The 23,958-nt window shown below is 45.3% G+C and overlaps 1 protein-coding gene and 1 long non-coding RNA gene across 3 annotated transcripts; one reads left to right on the plus strand and one right to left on the minus strand.

Moving 5' to 3' along the window:
- Nucleotides 1–385: 385 nt before the first annotated feature.
- LOC122111122 lies at nucleotides 386–5,323 on the minus strand. Its single transcript, XR_006147989.1, has 2 exons — nucleotides 5,249–5,323; nucleotides 386–456 (listed from the first exon to the last, which is right to left on the minus strand). It is a non-coding gene; the product is annotated as an uncharacterized LOC122111122 (long non-coding RNA).
- Tcp11 (t-complex 11) lies at nucleotides 5,255–22,878 on the plus strand. 2 transcript variants are annotated; one of them, XM_042683855.1, is made up of 9 exons: nucleotides 5,255–5,434; nucleotides 7,841–7,928; nucleotides 15,647–15,767; nucleotides 19,031–19,251; nucleotides 19,785–19,921; nucleotides 20,363–20,577; nucleotides 20,664–20,845; nucleotides 21,606–21,769; nucleotides 22,422–22,878. In XM_042683855.1, the coding sequence occupies exons 1-9, from the start codon at nucleotides 5,299–5,301 to the stop codon at nucleotides 22,652–22,654; spliced, it is 1,497 nt and encodes a 498-aa protein (XP_042539789.1). In that variant the 5' UTR covers nucleotides 5,255–5,298; the 3' UTR covers nucleotides 22,655–22,878. The 2 variants fall into 2 exon arrangements, with proteins under 2 accessions (XP_042539789.1, XP_042539788.1); XM_042683854.1 differs by lacking the exon at nucleotides 5,255–5,434 and adding an exon at nucleotides 10,381–10,479 and having other exon boundaries at nucleotides 7,846–7,928.
- Nucleotides 22,879–23,958: the final 1,080 nt, after the last annotated feature.

Consider the following 23,958-nt stretch of genomic DNA (forward strand, 5'->3'; position numbering starts at 1 on the left):
TCGAAAACAAATTGGTCGGTGATTATTTGCCTTACAAAAGAAAAGGCTCCGCTGAACAAAAGACTTCGCTCAAACGGCCCTTTCAGAAGACAGCCCCCTGGCGCATCTAATGATATTATTGGATTAAAAAACAAAATTCATTCGGACCATTCGAGGACACTGGGCTGCAAATGCGTGAACACATTGTCTTGTGTTGGAAGAACAGTCTGGACTTTGACAAATGGGCAAATATTTTATTTTTTTCCACCCCCCGGAGCAACCCAGGGAGGAAGCAAGATGAATCTTCTTGACCAGAAACCCCTGGCATCTTCTTCTGGAAAGGCTTGGGGAGTTTGCGTGATGTATGGAGAGCCGCTAAGCCCGGGGCCTGTGCTGCGTCCGTCTCTGAGAGAGGGGACTGGTGCCAAACTTCAGGTCAACGCTGTGACTTGGCTCCCGTTGTTCCCTGTCACCTGCCTGGATCAAAACGGCGATCAGACGTGAGCTCAGCCCCGTCCTGCGATGGCGACAAAATACGTCTGTGGCCAGAAAGTGGGTTCTCCAGTCATGAAGAGTGACCCTTATTTACGTCTGCGTAGGTTCATTCTGGGGCCCATAAAGGTTTAATTGTCCCTCTAACTAGGTGTGTGTTTTTTTTTAAACCCACAAAGAGCCTGCCAGTTTTTCCCGGAGTTTAAAACCAGCTCACTGTGCTTCTGTAGAAACGGCTCTAAGTGGGGAGCTGGCGGCACAAGGCGGGATTGTCTGGGGGACTTTTTCAAGTCAGTTTTTGTGGCTGCTGTTGACCTGGGGTTGCTGGGGGAGGGGGGGGATGCAGCAGAGGGAGAATCTAAGATTTCTCCTGTGCCTCCACTGCCCCCTGCTGCCCTTCTGGGCGCAGAGGGGACCTGAGCGTCACACGGCTCCCGTCTGGACGTCCCTCCTTTTCTCCCAGGAGAGCCAGACATATTTCAATAAAAATTAATTATGCAAACATGATTATAAAGCTCAATGAGTACTATAAAGAAAATGGGCCCTAGAAGTTTCTCTGAGGAAAGTAGGCCTGGTAAGCCAAATGTACAGGAGAGGAAGCCAGGAAGGTGGGAAAGCTCAGGGCATGAGAGCAGGGAAAAGCATGCTAGATAGAAGGAAGAGCACTGCAAAGGATGGGTGGCACATATTACATGTTGATGAGGGTGCACAATTTGGCTAAAACACAGTTTCCAGAACCTTCTTTGTCCTCTGTGTTGAGCCTTCCTTCCCTGAAGATGTGCTCCCATCTGTCATCCTTTGAGCTCCAAAAGGCCACCCCTAGATTACCTCCACTTGCCTCATTCTCCTCTTAGAAGAAAACACGTTTGTCAGAGGACTAGAGCAAATGGTTTTGATGTGTGGTTCTGAGCGGTAAGGGACGCCATCACGAAGTCAGTCTCAGTTTACACGAGTCCAAGTGGTTCCATTTAAACATTCTCCCTCCCTGTGCGTCCTCTCCTCTGCTGCAGCTGTTTATCTTCCAGGACGCTGCACTCTGCTTACAGTCTTGGCCTGTATTTAACTCCGTCTCTGACTTTTTCCACTCCCTGGCCTATCATTTACGTTGTTCTTCAGGAAATGTAAATATTTATTTACGGTATTAGCTCTATACATTGTAGGATAAACAGTCAGCAATATGAGTTCTTCTTCTGAATTTTCCATAAATGGCTGGCGACCTTAGCCAAGTCATTTAACCTCAATGAGCCAAAGTGGCTCTTTGTAAAAGGAAATTGCTTGTGTGTGTGTGTTGGGGGGGTGGGTTGGGGATGAATTTTTGTTAGCTACCAGATCTGTATCCAGGATTTCTATTAAGATCTGAGTCTACCTCCTGCAGCTGCCTACAACAATCTCTCCTGTGTCTGTCTCCATCTATTCTCTTCAGAATGTCTTTGTGAAGACTGACTTTCTGCAGAATGTCAGTGGACACAGAATAGTATTTAATAAAGGAGACTAGCTCATAGTGTCCAGCATGGATTCTAGTTCCTCTATGATAGTGGATGTTGGAGGCACAAGAAAATTCTAGTTGCAGGCTTGAAATTCCTATAGACTATCTTCAAACTGGGGCATATCCCAACTGGGATATACAGAGGTGGGCCAATGGGTAAGCAAGCCCTTCTTTCTAGAACAATATGCTACTCAAAGATTTGAGGAGGGAACACAGACCTTGGAAGTAAAACAAATGGGTAGAATAGAGCAGAAAAGTCATACATCTCAGCTTTGAGCATGCTTCAGTGGGAGCAGAAATAAGACTTTTGAGGTATGTGCTTTATTTTTATTTATTTATTTAGTCCCAGTCAGGGACCTGAACTTGGTATGTGACACTTTTGCTTACTGGCTGGAGCTCTACCACCGGAGCCATGCCTCCACTCCTGGTATGTGTACGTCAATGGGAGAAAGTGTTGGGTTATCCCCGAGATACTTTAGCTGTTGAATAATAGACATATGTAGATAAATCCAATTATACCACTAGGAGAGTCCTGAGGTAGAAGGAAAATCAAAGAGACCACAGGTGGGGTAAATCCCAGGATCCTACAAAAATCCCCAGATGGAAGCTGGACTTGAACCCAGCTGAATACCCAGGAGATCGCTTACCCTTTCACTGACCTCCCCCTCCCCCCATTCCAGGTGCTTAGCAGCCTATCGTACATTGTATTGCCTTGCTTATAGATAGCTTTCAGTCAGTCAAGTGGATGGTGAGTTAAGGAAAAGCCCACCATCCAAGGTCAAGACCTCGCTTACCTATTTGCTCACCAATGATGTGGATTTGCAATGTAAAAGCACTGTGTAAACCATTAAGTAAAAATCAGTTATTAACTAAGACCCCCGGGAGGCAGAGTATATCTCTTGCTATTTCTTCCTATCTCCTCCCCCACTCTAGCTTTTGCCTGGTTACTTTTCAAGCTATTAATGATTCAGATCATGAAATGCTGAACCTAGTCTGGACCTGGGAAACTGATTTTGTCTTTCCCTGCTATTCCTCCCTTCTCCCCAACCTTTTCTCTTTTAGCTGCAGTATCTACCCACCCACCCACCCAAGTGTTCCTGCAGTCTTACTTAGTTCCTACAAATCCTACTGGAGAATCTGGAGTTAGAAGGCATTTGAAGAGTCTATCAACTGCTATCAGAGTCATCAACTGCTGAAGGGAATAGCAGGCCTTGGTAAGGACAGTTTATAGCAGTGTCATGTAAATGTAATGTGAGATTGGGAAGATCATGGTTCAAAGACAGGCTGGGTAAGAAGTTCATGAAAACCCATCTCAACTAGTAGTTGGGCCTGATGGTACATGCTTATGATCCCAGCTATGGAATTATCCCAATCCAGGCTGTCCAGGGCAAAAAGCAAGAGTCCATCTCAAAAGCCACTGGCCAGTGGCTCATACCTGTAATCCTAGCTACTCAGGGGCTGAGATTTGAGGATTGTGGCTAGAAAGCTAGCCCAGGCAGGAAAGTCTATGAGACTCTGATCTCTGGTGGACCAGCAAAAAGCCTAAAGTGGAGCTGTGACTCAAGTGGTAGGGGGCTAGCCATGAGCAAAAAAGCTAAGGGACATGCTCATATGCATACTGGTTGTTTCCTTGTATAAACAAGATGCGGAGCCATTCTGTCCTGACATTGAAATTGGAGTAACTTAGGTCAAAACTGTTGCTTTATAACATGGAGTAGCCCAGAGCAGGGTTATATATATTAGTTTATACTTTATGGTATTCACCAATAAACTAACTTTTATTAGGCTATTCCCTTTATGTTCTGAGTTGTAGAGAATTTTAAAAATGTTTTCAGCCTCTTTATAACTTCGGACTTCACAATAAGTGGTTCACTCTAACAAGAGTAATGGCTTTTTAAAAAGACAACTCTGTGTGTGTGTGTGTGTGTGTGTGTGTGTGTGTGTGTGTGTGTGTGTGTCTTGGTACTTGGGCTTGAATTCAGGACCTGGGCACTGCCCCTTAGCTTCTTTGCTCAAGGCTGATGTTCTACCACTTGAGCTACAGCTCCATTTCTGGCTTTTTGGTGTTAATTGGGGGCTGATTTTCCGGGCTGGCTTTGAACTGAGATCCTCAGATCTCAGCCTGAGTAGCTAGGATTACAGGTGGAAGCCACCAGTCCCCAGCTTAAAAGCAAACTTTTAAAATTGGATGAGAAAGGGTGGGTCAATGTGTACAGAGCTTCATTTTCCCTCCACAAATTCAGAGTTTTGTGGGTGTGGGGCTCCCTTGGTCCTGACCTCACTCCAGAGGTGACAGAGCAGACTTGGAATCAGGAGGAGTCAAGGAAGTGGCCTCATGCGTGTAACGTCAGCTGTTAGGGAAGTAAGGAAAACAACAATAAAAAAAAAAAAAGAAAGCAAAAAAGCACTGGAAAGGAAAAAAAAAAAAGGAAAAAGCCCTGCAGATGTGGCTCAAGCAGTAGAGCCCTTGTCTAGCACAAGACAGGGGCCTGGGTTCAAAACTCATTACAGGAATAGAAAAAAATGTGTGCGGGGGTGGGGGGGGTGGAGCGACAGAGGAGCAGGAGGCGCAGCCCTCGGGTCCCAGGGCAGGGCCAGCCTCGGGTGCGGAGCCCGGCGGGAAGGGCCGAAGGGCGCCTCAGCTGGGGGGGGGGTGGTTTCCAGGAGGGCGGCCCTCCCCTCCCGCCGGCCTTCTGGGCTTCGCTGTTTCTCTAGCTACCTGCAACAGGCCGCACAGAATCCTTCCCGCCCAGAGGAGTTGCAGGTGAACTTTCTAGAAGCCAATGAACGCGCGGCCCGCTGTAACCGACCTGCCGGGCTTCGAGCTCGCGAGGGAGGCCGGCGGCTAGCACGTGCGGGCTCCGTTGCCCTGGAGACGGCAGCCGGTGGTTTGTTTCCAAACCTCCGGACTGTACCACCGAGCCCCCGGCGAGGGGGGCGGCGGAACGTGCCGCGCCGGCCCGGGGCCCCCGCGGCTGCGCTGGTCGCGGCCGTCCCCTCCCCAGCGCCCCCTCCCGCCGCCCGCCGGATGGTACGGGCCAGAGGGGCCTCGCGGCCGCGGAACGACGCCGGCGAGGGCGGCCAGCGGCGGTGGAGGAGGTGAGCGAGGCGGGGGAAAGCGCAGGCTGCCTCAGTTTCCTCACTGTGGCCAACGCTCACCTCTCTGGCTCCGATCGGCGCCTTGGCCCCTGGTGTGACCCCAGAAAAGCCCTGATGCGCTGTCCACCCTCCCCGCGCCGTCCACGTTCCTGGATCGCCGCCCCCGGGAAGTTGGGGGGCGGAGGGCTTTACCTGACAGCCCCCGCGGGTCCGTTCTCCCCAATCCAGATATCACCAGCAAGATGCCGGACGTGAAAGACAGCGTGCCCCCGAAGAACGCCGGCGTGGCCGAGACCGGCTCGCGGGAGCCTTTGAAAAAGCCAGGGCCGCCCCGGAAGGAGGACAGCGGCCCCCAGGCCCCCGCCCCACGTACGTCCCGCCGAGGCCGGGGCGGGGGGGGGGGGGGACGGGGCGGGCCGCGCGTCCCCGCCCCGCCCCCCCGCTCCCGCGCCTCCCGCCTCCCCATCCCCACGCAGCCCCGGCCCCGCCCCCACGCGCCCCCCCTCCCGTCCCCGCTCTTCTCGAGGGCCCCAGGGACCAGAGGCCTTGCATGGAAGAAGCCGCCTTCGTGTGGAGCTCCGCGCGGTGGCCGATGTGGGGTCTTTGGGGCTCGGGTTGGGGCACAGGCGGGAGGTCCGGCCTCCGGGTGATGCTCTGTCTCCCGGAAAGCCGGCCGGCCTTCAGGGCGTAGTCACCCATCAGGTTGTCCACGAGCCGCAGCCTGAGCCGAGTCGTGGAGTTGGTGTCGTGGCGCCTGTGGCCGCATGGGGTCGCTGCTGGATAAGAAAAGGGCGCCCTGCAGGCCGCCGGCGGCGGCGCCTGCTCAACCCACAGGGCCTGGATGTGGGGTGAACGGTCTAGTCTGGGCGGGGGAGGGTTTGTTAGTAGGGTTTTTTCTTTTTTTGGGTGGGGGGAGGATCGGTTGTGGGGCCTGAGCTCTGGGCCTGGCGCTGTCCCTCAGCTCAAGGCTAGCGCTCTACCACTTGAGCCACAGCACTACTTCTGGCTTTCTCTGCTTATGTGGTGCAGAGGAATGGAACCCAGGGCCTCAGGCATGCAAGGCAAGCGCTCTACCACTGAGCCACCTTCCCAGCCCTGTTAGTAAATTTTTGTTGTTGTTATTGTTAGTTTGCAATACTGGCCTTTGAATTTGGTCTCATTCTTGCTAGGCATGCCAGAACCAATTTATTTGTATATATGTTTGGTTATTTAAATGAATCAGTACATAGGTAAGATAATTCAGTAAACCTACTTTAGAAGATTTTTGAAATGCATTGCATAGTAGGTTGACCAGGTTGTTACTTCATCTTATTTGTTTGTCCTTGGGATCTGGATTTTTAAAAAATCTTACATGTTATATTTTATCTTTACTTTTTGAGTCATCTTCTTTACTGCTGTTACTTCAAGAAATGGAACAGCGGAGGCAAACTATTTGTATTGGTCCCTTCAGTAAGAGGTTGTAGTTCACTCCTCCTTTTAAGATCTCTTTTCCACTCTCATTTAGCATTAAGAATTGGCAGTGGCTGGGTGCCTGTGGCTCACGCCTGTCATCCTAGCTATTTGGGAGGCTGAGATCTGAGGATCACGGTTCAAAGCCAGCCCAAGCAGGAATATCCGTGAGACTCTTATCTTCAATTAACCACCAGAAAACAGAAGTGGAGCTGTGGCTCAAGTGGTAAAGTGCTAGCCTTGAGCTGAAGAGCTGAGGAATAGCGCTCAGGCCCAGAGTTCAAGCCCCATGACTGACAAAAATAAAAACGGAAGTGGTGCTGTGGCTCAAGTGGTAGAGGGCTAGCCTTGAGCACAGAGGCTCAGGGACAGTGCCCATGCCCTGAGTTCAAGCCCCACAACCAAAAAAGTAAAAATAAAAAAATTGGCAGTGAATCTGTAAATGCATTTGATCACATCTTGCCATTTTGGCTGAAACTATTTTTGGAGACTTCAGAAATAAAGAGAACTTCAAACATCCACTTAGAAACAGTTCACTTTTTTTTTTTCCTTTTATTACACAAGCACAAAGATTCAAAGGTTTTTTTTTTAGTTTAAGTGAGGGCCAACCCTTTCAACTTTTTATTTTGAAAATTTTATTTTTGTGTGTGTGTGTGCTGGTCCTGAGACTTGAACTCAGGGCTTGGGCTGTCCTTGACCTTTTGTAAAAGCTCAAGGCTAGCACTCTACCACTTGAGCCACAGCACCACTTCTGGCTTTTTTGAGCAGTTTTTATTGGAGATAAGAGTCTCACTGACTTTCTTGCCTGGGCTGGCTTTGAACCACGATCCTCAGATCTCAGCCTCCTGAGTAGCAAGGACGATAAGTGTGAGCCACTGGCACCTGGTGCAATTTTATTTTATTTTTTATTTTTTGGGTCCGGTCGTGGGGCCTGAACTCTGGGCCTGGGCGCTGTCCTTCAGCCCTACCACTTGAGTCACAGCACCACTTTCGGCTTTTTTCTTTTTGTTTATGTGGTGCTGGGGAATGGAACCCAGGGCCTCATGCATTCAGGGCAAGCGCTCTACCACTGATCCACCTTCCTAGCCCTGCAATTTTATTTTTAAAGGAGTGATTTTTAATGAGTTTCATTTGATTTGATTTTTAAATCAACTTGGTCATCCTCCTCCCATCTGTGCTAGACTACTCTTGAGTTTCCTGTACTGCAGGAGGGCAGAGTTCAGAACACAGATAACTAGTGTGGTCAAGCAAGTCAGACACAAATCTCCTGAGGTTGAGTAAATCTTTGATGAAAACAAATTCAGATGTATTCACCCTAAATTTCTTTATGTACAGAGACAGTCACTGAAGTTTCCAAGACAGACAACAAGGTTGAGACAAATCATGATACATGTGCGGAGGAGAAGACTTTACCTCTGAGCAGGTATTGGCTCTTTTACTCTCTCCATTTCACTCCTCTGGCACAGTACCTAGCAGTAAGGGCTTCTCATCAGACTTGAAACTTTTTTGTGGTGTTGACAATCAAACCCACCATTTTACATGCTAACATGTCTGCCATTGCTGCACCTCAGTTGCATTTTTAACAGTATTTGTATTTGAGAAGTCTGCACAGCTTAAACAGACGAGTAGTAAGTTATAATTATTAGAATCAGAGTTTCAAGAAGCAAATGTTATTTAACCAGTGAATAAATCACAACAGTATTTGTTGGAATACATGTGGTACTCTCAGATCTCAGACTTAGAGGAAGTAGCTTGGTGCTTAAAAACACTCTGGTTTGGTCTAGGAACTGTGGCACAAGCTTCTAATCATAGCTGCTTGGGAGACAAAAATCAGGGCATCAAAGTTCAAGGCCAGCCTGAGCAAAAAGAAGTTTTAGAGACTACATCCCAACCAGTGGCTGGGCATGGTAGGACACGCCTGCCATCCCAGCTACAGGGGAAGCACAATGGCTCCATGCAACGGCACACACCTGTCATCCCCAGCAGCCTACGCTGGCATGGACATAAAGCAAGACCCTATTTTGAAAAAATAAAACAAGAAGGGGTTGAAGGCTTTGAGTACAATGCCCATTGAAATTTCCAGAATATTAGAACATTTCAGATGACAGATTTTCAGAGTAGGAATACTCAACTTTTATTATGACTTAGAAAAGAAATTTACATCTCAAAGGCAAAGACAATTCATTGCTTCCAAGAGAGAGTGTGAAGGATATCTGGTAAAACACAGAGAAGGGTTTCAGGTGAGTGTATGTCAGAGGTGATACAAAATAGCAGAAATTCACTACAGGATTTTAAAAGGACATGTATGAACGTAGGAGAAAATCTAGAAGCTTCTATAAAATAGCTGAATAGCTGAGTGCCAGGAAGTTGAACATTGGTGACCAATTTCATTAGCTAGCTAGGTATTTGGAAATGTCACTTACTTAAGTAGATTACTGCCTTCAGGGGAAAGAGCATTAGCCAGTAGAGCCAACAAAGCATTTGTATCTTCTAGGGTCTAGTATTGTTTTGTTTTTGTTTTTTTTTGCCAGTCTTGGGGCTTCAACTCAAGGCCTGGATTCTGTCCCTGAGCTTCTTATTCTCAAGGCTAGTGCTCTACCATTTGAGCCACAGTGCCACTTCCGGCTTTTTCTGAGTAGTTTATTAGAGATAAGAGTCTCATGGACTTTCCTGCTTGGGCTGGCTTTGAACCACAATCCTCAGATCTCAGCCTCTTGAGTTGCTAGGATGATAGGCATGAGCCACCAAAACCCAGCTTAGTATACAGGCTTTAGAAGTTAGAGATCACTTTTTCCCCCCTTTGAATCTTGGGTCTCTCCAGGGGAGGTTAAAGCCCACAATAGAAACGCCACGGGGTTATGCTAGGCAGTGCGTGACACAGTGCAGCTTGCTGTCACTGTGCCACGACTTCCTGAGGTGGGTGGGGAACCCAGCATCAAGCACAGGCCCATTCCTTTGTCAGCCTGTCCTTCCACAGGTGTCTTGCTCTGCTGTGTGTGTCACTCCAGTAGCCTCCAAATAGTTACTATACCTACCATTAAGTTGGGTTTGGGCTCGGAGGTCTTAGCCAATGATTTTTGTCATAAGTGGCCATTTACTGTGCCTTTTTATTTGACCCAATATATAAGCTGAGGGTTTTTCTTGCCTACGAGTACAAAGAAACGTTTGTCCCTACAGCAGTATCCAATCCGCTTCTTTGAAATCACAGCTTTTGCCAGTGAGCTGCCATTCCCCTAGAAGTTTATGCCCTCTCACAGGACAAAGTAACCTGTGGTGCCTCAAAGAACCAGAGCTTAGGGAGGCAATGCAGAAGAGCAGAGATTCAGATCCGAGAGAACCTGCTTCTGATCTTGGGGCTGCATGAGTAGGCCAAAATCCTCAGAGGGTGAGGGGCCTTGCCACTGCCTTAAGGGATCTCACAGTGGCCAGGAGTCTCCTGGGGCAGGCACTGGGTTGCAGGCTGACATGATAAAGGGACTGGCACTTGTCCAACTGTATCAATTTTCTCTTTTATATCTGGGAGTTTATTTCTAACATGGAAAACAAAAAATTTCTCTATCCCATTTAAAGCTGTTTGAGATGTTTTAATAAAGCAATTTCTTTCAGAATAACTATTTCCATTGCAGCTTAGGAGAGAAGGGTAAAAATTCTTATGCTTTGAATATATGCCAGACTTCTAAACCAAAAGTATGTCTGCAGGTGACACAAGATAATTCAAATTAATTTTTACCTAAGACCAAAGCTCACAAGGGCTGAGCACGACTCAAGTCATAGAGTGCCTGTCTATCAAGTGCGAGGCCCAGTACCTGCCCAAAGCAAAAACAAAACAAAAAGGAAAAAAAAACCTAACAAAATATTTTATGGCTTTAACCAAGGTCTTCAGAAGAGGAAGCAAAAGGTGCAGCCTTTTCAAGACTCAGACCACTCGTAAAGATAGGCAAAAAGAAAGAAGAGCTTAGACAACGCAACAGTCGGTATGCTTGCTGCGAATGGGGCGCAACTCACGTTTCTGTCTGGCCATTTTCTTGAGGTTCCCAGCCTTCTGGTTGGCCCCTTCACTAATAGGCCCCATAGGTGGACAAGGCAAACTGGAATACCACAGCTATTCGTAGAAATGAGAATCACTAACAAATGGGTACCCCAGTAGCTAAGAGTCATTCGCATTCAGAACAGATGTTTTACAGATGTTCTGAGCTTGTAACCAGAGTTTCAGGCCAGGGGCCCCACTCTGGAGGTTCCAACATGGCAGGTCCAGACACTCACCCAGTAGGCCAGTTAAAGAGATGAATGAATAGTAGTGAGGGTTAGGGAAAGGAGTTCTTTGAGCATTTCAGCATCGGATATATGGAGAGGAGCAATTGGGACAGGGCGCAGGTATGCATAATTAAGCAATCCCGGAGCATTTACTATCTCTGCCACTATTGCAAGTGATGCCCAGATCCCAGGGGCAGCCTCATCACCGCAGGTCATTGACCTCAGTTTGGGGGTGACCTGTCCCATGAGGGTCTACTGTTCTCTACAGTTTGTTACCTTGTCATAAAGACGTTTATCTTGTTCTTGGAATCCTGAGTAACTGCAGAGGAAAAGGGACATGCAAAATGGAGGCATGGATACCTAGATTTTATCCTGCTTTAGCGAGCTTGTGGGCCCAAGTGAGGACTTGGTGCTTTGTAGTAAAAGCAGTTTTAAGCGCAAGAAATTGACTAAGGAAATGAAACTCCAATCAGAGGAAGGGACATTCAAATGATGGCCCCGAGATCTGAATGATCTGGTTTAAAGGATTATTTATTCTAACCCTGACTTCTATGTCTCATTATTTCACATCTAAGACTATAGACTATTGATTTCACATAGACAAGAACTAGTGCTCATACATTCTCTCCTGTTCACACATTCGAAAGGGAAGCAGACAGCTATGCTTGCCAGCTTTCAAACGACACTTCATACAACACTGGGAGAGCAGACTTTGGGGTCTGAGAGAGTGGACTTAGGCAAACGTGCTTTTCTTTGCTGGCTTTTTTTGTCACTTTTACCAGGATTCCACTTGCAAGCTTAGGAATGAACAGAGATTTTACTCTTCTGCCTATGCCAAAATTGCAGAGTAATTCAAGCTTGCCCTCTGAAGGTTTGATCGAGTCTGATGAAATAAACTGACAAAGGCTAACAGAAAGGCATACAGACTTATTAATATGCAAGTACACAGGACTTACACAAAATAAAAAACTCAAAGGACCATATAATTGAACCCTAAATGTCTCCATGTTAGGGAGAAAAGTGGGAGAATGTAGGCAGATATGAAGGAAAAACACATTTTTTTTTTTGTCGGTCTTGGGACTCGAATTCCGGACCTGAGAGGGCTGTCACTCAGCTCTTCAGCTCAAGGCTAGCTCTCTACTGCTGGAGCCACAGCGCCACTTCTGGTTTTCTTTTCTTTTTTGGTCAGTCGTGGGGATTGAACTCTGGGCTTGGGCGCTATCCCTGCGCTCTTCAGCTCAAGGCAAGCACTCTACCGCTTGAGCCACAGCACCACTTCTGGTTTTCTAGTGGCTTATTGGAGATAATAGTCTCTCAGACTTTCCTGTCCCCGCTGGCTTTGAACCACGATCCTCAGATCTCAGCCTCCTGGGTAGCTAGAATTACAGGCATGAGCCACTGGCACCCAGCGCTATTATTATTTTTGTAGGTTGGGGGGCTTGCATTCAGGGCCTGGGTGCTGTCTCTGAGCTCTTTTTTGCTCAAGGCTAGTGCTCTACCACTTTGAGCCACAGCTCCTCTTCCTGTTTTTGAGTGTTTAATTGGAGATAAGAGTCTCGTGGAGACTTTTCTGCCCAGGCTGTCTTTGAACTGTGATCCTCAGATCTCAGCCTCTTGAATACAGGATTACAGGCATGAGCCACCAGTGATGCCTTAAAAAAGATTTTTTATTAGTGTGTATTATTGGAAAGGGAGGTTTAATTATGACATTTCCATGCATGCATACAATGCACACTATCAAACTATCACCAAACACTATCACCACCATCATTCTCCCTGATGCCTCTTTCTCCTTTAAACAATTCAAAGAGGTTTCATCCTTTTTTTTCCCCCTCACTTTTTTTCATGCACTTTAATCGAACAGGTTTCACCATGGCAACTGACATGTGTACAATAGGCTTTTTTTTTGCTAGTTGTGGGACTTGAACTCAGGGCCTAGGTGCTGCCCCCCAAGCTCTTTTGCTCAAGGCTAGTGCTCTACCACTTTGAGCCACAGCTCCACTTCTGGTTTTCTGGTGGTTAATTGGAGATGAGTCTCTTGGGGACTTTCCTAACTGGGCTGACTTTGAACCAGGATCTCTTATATCTCAGCCTCTTGCATAGCTAGGATGACAAGCGTGAGCCACCAGCACCCAGCTATAATAGTTTTGTTTTTTAAGGGTAACTTCCGATTTATTGAAAAATGATTGTAAAGCACAGAGCCCCCATAAGTTCCTTCCTATCCCCCTCCCTGTTGTTTACTCTTATTTTATTGGGGCACAGTTGTTAAACCTGATTAAATATTAAGTTCATAGGTGACACGAGGGTTTACTTTTGTATTATACTTTCTCTGTATTTTTCTTTTCTTTTTTTTTTTTCTCTGTATTTTTTAAAGTGATGTATATCCACTGTTCTGTAATTCACAGTGAGTCCACTGCTCCGGAAATCTATTATGCCTCATTGATTCATCCCTCTCTCAACCTCCGGTCCCTGGAACTAACAGTCTTTTTACCAGCTCCACAATTTTGCCTTTTTGGAGTGTCATACTGTTGGATACATGCCATAGCCTTTTCAGATTAGCTTCTTTTCATGTAACAATATGTGTTTTACATCCTCCATTTTTTCTTTTTTCTTTTTTTTTTGCTGGTCCTGGGGCTTGAACCTAGGGCTAAGCACTGTCCCTGAGACTCTGTGCTCAAGGCTAGAGCTCTACCACTTGAGTCACAGTGCCATTTCTTTTTCTGAGTAGTTTATTGAAGGAAAGAGTCTCCCAGACTTTCCTGCCTGGGCTGTCTTTGAACTGTGATCTTTAGATCCCAGCCTCCTAAGCAGCTAGGATTACCAGTGTCCAACCTTCCTTATACTTCTTTCTTTTTAATGTGGAACTCCTCCTTTTTAATTTTTAATTTTATGCCAATCCTGGGTCTTGAACTCAGGGCCTGGGCACTGTCCCTGAGCTTCTTTTGCTCAAGGCTAGCACTCTATCACTTGAGCCATAGCACCACTTGCTGCTTTTTCTGTATATGTGGTGCTGAGTAATTGAACCCAGGGCTTCATGCATGCTAGGCAAGCACTCTACCACTGAGCTGCTTCCCCAACCCCCCTCATATTTCTTAATGACTCAACAGCTAATTTTTTAAAAAATAATACTCCATGGTGTTTATCCATTTGCCAACCAGAAGACATATTGAAAACTTCCAGGCTTTAGCAATTATGAATAGACATAGGTCTTCAGGTCATATGGACAAATACCAAGGTGTGGCTGCTGATCCTATTGTAAGGTTATGTTTACTTCTATGAGGAGCTGCCAAGTTGCCTTCAAAAACCATTGCATTGCTACTGCATTGAACGAGTCTTCTCTCACTCTGCATCTTCCCCAGCATTTGGTGCCCTCAGTGTCTGGGTTTCAGCCATTTCAGTAGGGTATAAGGGAATGTCCTTATTTTAATTAGCAATTCTGATGATATTATATATTTTACTGAGTGTGCGGCTTGAACTCTGGGCCTGGGCACTGTCCCTGAGCATTTCAGCTCAAGACGAGCACTCTACCACTTGAGCCATAGCGCCACTTCCAGTTTTCTGGTGGTTAATTGGAGAGAAAAGTCTCACTGACTTTCCTGCCCAGGCTGGCTTTGAACCACAATCCTCAGATCTCAGCCTCTTGAGTAGCTAGGAAGGCATGAGGCATTGGCGCCCGGCTTATTGATTTTTTTTTAAAGAGTTCTTTGTGTATTTTGGATGCATATCCTTCACTAAAGGATATGTCTCCCAGTCTGTGATTTGTCTTTTTTTTTCTTTTAAGTGTCTGAGATATAGAACAGAAGTTTTTCATTTTAATGAAGTCTAACTTAACAGTTTATAAGGATTGTGCATTTATTGTTGTCTTTAAAAAGTACTTGACAAACACAAGATTCCTTAGATTTTTCTCCTATTATAACTTTCGAGTTTTAGGATTTTATGTTTCACTGTTATACCTATGATCTATTTTAACTTTTGTGAAGGATGTTAGGTATGTATTGAAATTCATTTTTCATACATGGATGTGTACTTGTTCCAACACCATTTGTTGGAAAGATTCTTTCTAAACTGGATTGCCCTTACATTTTGTAATTTTTTTTTTTTTTTTTTTGGTGGGCTGTAGGGTTTGAACTCTGGGCTTGGGCATTGTCCCTGAGTTGTTCAGCTCAAGGTGAGTGCTCTACCACTTGAGCCACAGCACCACTTTACGTTTTCTGGTAGTTAATTGGAGATAAGAGTCTCACAGACTTTTCTGCCTGGGCTGGCTTTGAACCATGATCCTCAGGTCTCAGCCTCCCAAGTAGCTAGGATTATAGGCAAGCCACCAGCACTTGGCTACATTTTGTATTCTTAAGGAAAACAACAGAAGACTGATTGTCTAGCTTTGGTATCTGGCTAGATGACAATGACACTAAGACTGGGAATGTGGGATGAATAGGTGTGAGCAGGGAGGATAGTGAATTCATTTTAGATTGGCTGATTTGGAAATATCTCTGACATTCAGGTGTTATCAAAGAAGAAGAATCTTTTCCTAGACCTTAGGAGTATGAGCAAATGAAAGATCATCGAATTCAGTGCCACATATATTCAGCAACTAGGTCATTTGTCTAGATGTTAAACAGTCCGTGCTGAAACTCAGCCTGACTTACTCCACATTTTTCCTGCTGCACAGGGAGGCCTTCTCTAGGACCATGAGGAGCGCCTCAGAGAGGCTTTACTGATGCCCTTGAAGCCTTAGCTTGTTCAACCCTGCTGTCATTCAGTTTCTAGCATTTGTCAACATGATGATTTTTTTTTTCTATATCAAATACTGTTTGGGATTTAGAAGAATAGGACCCCATAACAGTTTTGGGGTAGAGAAAATAATCTGCTCATTTAATCCTCTTTCAGTCTGGAAGGTAAGGTCAAGGAGACAATGCACAATGACTTTTGGGACCACCTTAAAGAGCAGCTATCAGCTACGCCTCCTGACTTCAGTTGTGCTCTTGAACTTCTGAAAGAAATTAGAGAGGTAAGTAACTCACTTTCCACTGGTAGATGTAAAGCACCTGTTCATCCCCAGCTGTTGGAGGGCAGTGGCTAGCAAATCCTAACTGAACTGGTCTAGGAATCAGTAAGACAAATCAGACAATAACAGGGAAGATTTAACATAAAATTCCAGCAGGAAATTGCAGAAATGAGGACTTGCCTAATAAGAAGGAAAAAAAAGTCTCTAAAGAAATCTGGAATAGCAAATAGAAAGGGGTATCCACTGTCCTTTGGGGACGGAGAGTAAGTACTGGCCATCACTGAGAGAGCACATGGTGCCAGGGGAGGGGCTGTCTGTGAGCTGCTGACCACCACCCATGGCAGAAGCAGAACTGGAGAAACTCACTGCAGGAGTTAGTTCTAGTGAAGCCACAGAACTGCAGGCTTCTGCTAGTAAGTACACAGGAACCAACATGAAGAGCTCTAAGCCCTTTCCAGTGTTTTTAGTATTGGTGACCCACAGCAATCTCTATACCCGTGTATAATCGTAACCCTTTAAGTCTGGACAAGACTTGCAACTTAAACCACTACAGCATATCAAAGGTGATGAGATGTTAGTCCCATAATTAATTTCCTTATCAAAAATCATTAAAAAAGAAACCACAAAGCCAAATACCTCTATTTCTAGCTAGTAATAGAGCTATCTGCCTTCTAAGCTCTCATCCTTCTCCAAACTGAGCCCCATTGCCCACACAGTTCCTGTGTCCATCACTGCTGCCCACCCCCATTCAATCACAGAGCCAGAGAAGAACCTGTTACCTGCAGACTAAAATGCAAAGTTAATTTCCAACTTGTGTATGAAATAATTGGAAGATGAACTTAATGTTTAATATACAATAAACACAAACAATTTATAGTTCTATTTTTTATTTAATTGGTCACAAAGCTCTAATATCTGTAGTTCCCTCCTTCATCTGTTCATTCCATCCATATTTCCCTTGTCCTTAGTCCAAACCCAAATAGATGAGCTACTCAGGAGGCTAAGAAACCAGGATTGCAGTTCAAAGCTAGCTTGGGCAGGAAAGTCTGTGGCATTCTTACCTCCAATTAGCCATCAAAAAGCTAAAAGTGGGGCTGGGAAGATGGCTCAGTGGTAGAGTGTTTGCCTTGCATGCATGAGGCCCTGGGTTCAATTCCTCGGCACCACATAAACAGAAAAAGCCTGAAGTGGCACTGTGGCTCAAGTGGTAGAGAGCTAGTCTGGAGCTGAAGAGCTGAGGGACAGCACTCAGGCCCAGAGTTCAAGCCCCACAACTGACCCCCCACCCCCAACAAAAAAGCTAGAAGTGGAGCTGTAGCTCAAGCGGTAGCCTTGAGCACAAAAGCTTAGGGATAGCACCCTGGCCCTGAGTTCAAGGTCCAGGACTGGCAAAAAAAAGTTTTAACTTTGATGAAGTCCAATTTATCTCATTTTTCTTTAGTGTCTTGTGTTTTCACTATAATATCTTGCCAAATTCAAGACTGTAACTATCTACTTCTATGTTTTCTTCTAAGTATTTCATAGTCTTCACTCATGCTTAGGATTTTGATCCATTTTGAATTATATGATTTAAGGTAAAGGTGCAACTTCATTCTTGCGCATGTGGATTTCTAGTTTTTCTAGCCTTGTTTAACCCTGTGTTCTCTATTAAGTCATCTTGGCTTTGTTATTGAAAAATCATTTGCCAACATCCAAGTTTTATTTCACAGCCTTCCTGTCTTATTCCATTCTGTCTCCTTTGCCAGTTTCAGTAAATGCTTCACTGCTTATAGCCCTTTTATATTAGACGATAGATTGCTGCTTGTCCAGTCTTATCCTACTGGCTAGGTATATTAAACACTGTGTAACAGGAAGCTCAGGTCATCATACAGTGGTTAGTTCAGGTCACGAGGTGTTTCCTTTCTACCAAGGCCTTTCTATTAAGAAATCAGAAGCTGTTTTTTCCAAAATCTTTTGAAAATCTAGAGGTGTGCGTTATGATTCCCTTATTGGTGCTTATAAGACACTCTGTACACAGCCTTAATTTCTATGGACATTGCACAAGTTGCTGGATCTGCTTGATCACAAAGCCCAAGATGATAGAATGGCTGGGCTGCATTTCAAGGTGCCGCAGAGTGCTCTAGTACTCACTTCTAATCCACAACTTTATCCCAAGTGAGACAGTAGAGTAGCAAGCTCACTTTTGGTGAGAATGCAAAAGGCCTATCCAGTATTGTGCCATTTTTTCATGGTATGTAGTTTAAGCCCGTCTTCCATCTTGGAGGGATTGTTACCTTGATATGCTCCAGACCACTGACATTCCAGAAAGCACTAGGGTACAGGCCTCTGGAGCTCATCTGCTCCTCTCTTTTTATAGCATCTACAGTACTTCCAACCTATTGCTCATCAGATCCAATGCATATGTGACCATGGGCTTCTAAACTCATGCATTCCTACCAATTGTATCAGTTTGTGAATCAGTCATAGTACAATCAAGAAACAGAAACCACACAGTTTTTTGACCTAAGAAAAACTTGCATGATATAGAAACTTGCTGATCAGCATACACCAGAGCCAGGAAAGAGAGCTCCCTTCTTATGGAGAAGCACCCTCTGCAGATGAATGCGAAGGCCTTGTGCCAACCAGCTCTACTGCAAGGGGCCAATGCCATTTTTACAAAGTAGGCACTGAAGCATAGACATGGAACAGAGAGGCACTAAATTTGTCACTGTCATAGCTTACCAACTGAATAGATATTATGGAGCAACTTTCATTGCTAAATGTTATCTTGGCTATCAACACACTAGTCCAATCAAGCCTTCATTGTACCTATTATGGAACTACAGAGTTCCTGTTTATCAGGAACCTGTATTCTGAGGTTGACTCATTAAAACTGCATGGCCTGGTTCACCTTTGTCTTCTGAAATAAAATGATTTAAAAACATACCTAGCTTTTAAAATGAAAAGATTTCATCACTATCATACATTTACATCTGTTGTACCCTACACTCATTTTTACCACACTTTTCAATTTTATCAAGTTTACACTTCTCAATTTTATCAAGTTTTAAGAATCTCACTCTTTCTAGAAAACAGTATACTATTTTATGTAATGGATCCTCTTAAACTTTTATCATTGGCTCCTAAACACAAGGAAAAATCTTCTGTAGGAAATTTAGGAACCTACACTCTGAATCCTTGGAATGTCTTGTAGCTAAAAGGGTTGCCCACTAGAGCAGATTTGGGCCTCTAAGCAGAATGCATCTCCCTTTATCTTTCCTGGGCAGATCTTGTTGTCGCTGCTATTACCACGCCAAAACCGCCTAAGAACTGAGATTGAAGAAGCTTTGGACATGAATTTCCTCCAGCAGGAAGCCGAACGTGGAGCCTTGAATGTCGCTTACCTTTCTAAGTACATTCTCAACGTAATGACTTTGTTGTGTGCACCAGTTCGAGATGAAGCAGTGCAGAAACTTGAGAACATTACAGACTCAGTTCGGCTATTGAGGTATGAAACTTGATTATTTCCCCTGAAATCCACCCCAGTCTCTGGGGTTGTGAAAAACTGGGTCAGATACTAGATTATAACCATAGTCACAACTAACTCTTCCCTGCTGTCAACCAGACAGTACTGCTGTGATCTTCTTAATTGTGATCTGCTTGAGTTTTTTCCCCGTCTTCTTTTCCAAAGATGAACTTTTCAAACAGGGTATTTTGGTTATCCTTAGAAAAAAATGGCTGGTCCAAAGAGCCAGGAGAGATATCACCTACAGTCCAACCTCCCAGCGAGGACTGCTGATATACTGGTGTATTGCTGCCTCTGGTTATCCCTTTTAAGAGACAGGCAAGGTCTGCAGTGAGACTTAGCAGATACTGTTGTGCCACTTAAACGCATCAGGATCATGGACCCCTCGTCAGCTTTGTCAATGAAGGGTTAGAACTAAGTCAGCTTGGAAATCCCTCCCTTCTAACAATGATTTAATCACTGGTGTGGGTTTTTCCCCTCACAAGGTTTTTCTGTTATATTCTCTTCCATGTCAGGGGGATATTCCAAGTTCTCGGTCTGATGAAAATGGACATGGTGAACTACACTATCCAGAGCCTCCAACCCCAGCCCCAGGAGCATTCCATCCAGTACGAGCGTGCTGTGTTCCAGGAGCTCCTCAACGAGCAGCCTAGTATGTTCACTGTGAGGGCAGAAGTGGGAAGGGGTGGCCTTGCATATGACTCCTGAGAGGATTCTGAGCCTCTTCAAGAATAGAAAGTGTCACTAGACACTATGTCCAAAATGAACTATAGAGCCTGTGGATGAGGACAGGAGGGAAAAACTGGGAAAGAGCGAGGGAAAGGGTAACATTGTCCAAAAAGAAATGTACTCTTTACCTGACTGATGTAATTTAACTGTAACCCTTTTGTACATCATCTTTATAATAACAATAAAAAATCAGTGTGTTAAAAAATAAATAAAAAGAATAGAAAGTTTTTTCCTCAAGTCAGGACAGGGAGAAAGAAGATCCCAAACGTGTATTAAGCAGGAGTGTATCCTGAGGAGAAGGTGGCCTTGAATCCCCAGAGATCAAAGATGCTGAAGATGCTCACACATATCCTCCCTGTCCTAGGCCTCCTCAATCACACCACCAAATGGCTGACCCAGGCAGCAGCAGACCTCACTGCGCCACCAACCTGTCCTGATGCTTCCGACTCTGCCAATGCAGCTGGCCCCTCTCCAAATGAGGCAGCCAATAACCAAGAGCCTCTCAACCCTGCAATGGTGTTGTCCCAGGGCTTCCTGAACCTCCTTCTCTGGGACCCTGCAAATGAAGAGTTCCCCGAGGTAGGAAGAAGGGAGGATTTGCCTTTTGATGTCTTCAGGGCTCCAATCAGGCCTCTCCCCACAGCCTCCTCTTCCCTGATCCACAGACCCTGTTGACAGATAGAACCCGGCTACAGGAGCTAGAGTCTCAGTTGCACCAGTTAACCATCCTGGCGTCGGTCTTGCTAGTGGCCAGTAGTTTCTCTGGAAGTGTCTTGTTTGGCTCACCCCAGTTTGTGGATAAACTGAAACGCATCACTAAGTCCCTCTTGGAGGAATTTAATTCCAGGTAAGCTGCAGAGATCTTTTTTTTTTTTTTTAACTTGAAGTGGTATGTAGCATTTAGGAAGTAAGCACAAAATGAATTATTGCTTGCTCTCCACTATAAACCACAGAAAGGCCCTTTGAACTACTGACAGTGAACGTTGGTTTCTTTCCATAAGTGATCTTAGGCTTGTGAAAAAGGTAGGCTTTCTAAGAAAGGTAGTGTAGAGGATGGTTTGCTGCCAAGTCATTATTAGCTGGAGGGAGGATGGAGGGCTGGATGCAAGAGCAGTCTGTCAGCACTATTGATCGAGCATCTAGTAAGTGCAGGTCATTTAACAAAGTAAGAAGAATCAGAGCTGATGATATAGCTCGGTGGTCCAACACTTGCTAGCATGTGTCAGGCCCTAGGATTGATTCCCAGGACTTCAGAAGAAAAGAAAAGAAGGCCAGGTTTGTAATCATAATTGGCCATGTAGTACAAATGACCATGAAAAATCTTAAAGAACCAAAGAATACTAAATGGGTCCTAGGGCAGAATGAAGCCATTTTCCAGAATTGGCTTATGGTTATCTTCATTTTTAAGAAGGACATGGCACCATGTAGAGAGAACAGTGGGTATCAACTGAAGACATAGCTGCCCAATGGGTCCTGCTGCTGGCCGTGGGTCAGGGGTTGGGACTCTTCTTTCGGGTGGGCCTAACCTTGGTGTGTAGCTTCCTGAGTGTCCGTGCATCTGTCAGGACTACATACCGAGTGCCAGCTTATTCCCTTTCATAATCTAGGCCTGAGGAGGCAATGCAGAGTGTGAGTGAACAGGTATCTCAGGAAATCCACCAAAGCCTCAAGATCATGGGTCTTGCTGCTCTGAGCAGCGACAGCACAACATCTCTGATGGGACAGCTCCAGAATATTGCCAAGAAGGAGAACTGTGTCCGTAGCGTCATTGGTGAGTGCTGTGGGTGCTAAGAACATGGGAGGGATCCCAACCCAGGAAGCCAGTTACTGAGCAATGAAGTCACCGTTTTGCTGGGTTAAAAATATATGCCTTTCAGGTCACATGGGGGTATATCTGACTATGGTTCTGAGGAAGATTCATAATCAGGAATTTGTGCCTTCTGGGTGAGAGATACTATCCAGCTAACCTGGTCAAGACACTCTGGCCTACTGACTTCAGTCCAAGAAATCCCTTTATCCCCCTGTTCAAACAAGGAAGGGAGAACCATAGCAGTTATCTTTCCCATGCTGGAATATACCCACATTAGAATAGAGACCATGAACATGGCCAGCTTGCCCTGAACCTCAGCCTAAGAGCCTCCTGTTAATGAAAATCCTAGTATCTGCTGCCTGCTTTAACAATCTTGAATTCTCAGAAATTTACTAGTTCACTAGTTTATCTTTTTTTTTTTTTTTTTAATATTTTTGCTTTGTCATTGATAGCTTCTTTGCCAAACAGAGCAAATCTTCTTTTCCACGAGTGAATGCACAGGTTGATGAATATCTCAATTTACTTAGAACAGGCCTGAGTGGAGTTTAGGGCCAATGTTTTACCCTGAAATCTGCGATCCCTTTCCCTTCTCATTGTCTTTTCCTGCTTACAGATCAGCGGATCCATTTGTTTCTCAAATGCTGCTTGGTTCTTGGTGTGCAGAGATCTCTGTTAGACCTTCCTGGAGGCCTTACTCTCATTGAAGCAGAACTAGCAGAACTGGGCCAGAAGTTTGTCAGCCTCACACATCACAATCAGCAGGTGTTTGGTCCCTACTACACTGACATCTTAAAAAACCTCATCTCCCCAGCCCAGGCTGTGAAAACCAAGGTGGAGTCTCTCTGATATTACTGGCTTGGCACTCTGGCACCTTGGATCCAGGAGGAAAGCCCATCATCTTCCTGGGTAACATCGCCAGTGACCAGCAGAGCAGTAATTCCCCCACTTGCCCCCACCAGTCAGCACATCAGGGTTGTAGAGATGAAGCATATGAACAATTGGCACAAACCTTCTCCCTAATAAACTTCTGAACTGCAAGCAACATCCATTCTTAGTGTGCTGCAGCTGAGCCAGGCTTTCACATCAACCCACAGCCAGATAAGAAACCAACAAGCCCTCTCTGGCCATGTGCACACAATTATAACAACCAACACACAGGTGCCAGCGCTGGGTTTTCCAAGGGTAAAGCATTTGAGTGCTCTGCAAACTGCAGAGTTATCTAAAATGTGAGTACAGGGCTTCTCAGCAAGCCTTTTGCTGTCCAGTTATCTTAGGAGAGGACATGGTTAAATTAGTTACGAAGCTCATTCCAGGACTGGATCCCCTGAGGTTGCAGGTGCCACATAAAGGAATAGGAAGAACTTGAGCATGTTCTTTGGTCCAAAGTAGTGTGCAGCCTGCAGGCAGGAGGGAAACAGATGTAAGCAGCCATTCTGTTCTGTTGAGGATGGGTTCCAGTGTTGGGATCTCTCTCAGATTAGGCAGAGTTCATTCAGTCAGCAATGAACTTGACTTAATTTATCCCTGGTCCAGTTTCCTAGCCTAGTAAGCCTCCTGTTCTTTTAGTCTTTTAGTTTTGAGCATCTTGTTTTGAGCAGAGGACTGGTTCATGCCTTCACACTCCCTCCTGCTGCCAGCACAGGCAGTTGTGGTGGTGATGTCACAGAGGTCAAAAGAGAGAGATGCTGGGAAAGACCTGGACTGGACTCCTCTCTGTACAGTTCTAATCCAGTGTTTTCAGGCTGCCTCCACAGACCAGTCCAACGTAGTATGGTTTACACTAGGAAAATGTCTGATCCGGATTGGGTCCTTGTGTATAATGGACAAGAAAATGTAGAGACTCATTTATATATGTTCTCCAGGCAAGGTTAAAAAAAATAATGTCCTCACTGTTTTTAGGAGATGGAAGTTGCTGAGACTTAACACAATTTAGGAATGATATAAGGAGGGAGTTGAGTTCCTTAGGCCCAGGATTTTCTTCTAATACTCACTTTTAAAGGGAAGGTCCTAGACAAATGACAGAACAAGGTCAGCAGAATGTGACCAGCATGCTAGAGGACATGGATCATTGACACGTTATAACTGGAAATCTGGGATGGGGACGCCCAGAGTAAGTGGTATGCTTAAAAAACAGGTTTGGCTAGGTGGAT

This window comes from Dipodomys spectabilis, unplaced genomic scaffold (genome assembly GCF_019054845.1).
Source record: "Dipodomys spectabilis isolate Male_0828 unplaced genomic scaffold, ASM1905484v1 ptg000085l, whole genome shotgun sequence".
In the NCBI taxonomy this organism is placed as follows: domain Eukaryota; kingdom Metazoa; phylum Chordata; class Mammalia; order Rodentia; family Heteromyidae; genus Dipodomys; species Dipodomys spectabilis.

Coding starts and splice junctions, on each gene's coding strand:
- Tcp11 (XM_042683855.1), top strand. CDS start 5,299: ATGCCGGACGTGAAAGACAGCGTGCCCCCGAAGAACGCCGGCGTGGCC. Junction 20,846..21,605: donor TTGGAGGAATTTAATTCCAG/GTAAGCTGCAGA, acceptor TTCATAATCTAG/GCCTGAGGAGGCAATGCAGA. Junction 21,770..22,421: donor CTGTGTCCGTAGCGTCATTG/GTGAGTGCTGTG, acceptor TCCTGCTTACAG/ATCAGCGGATCCATTTGTTT.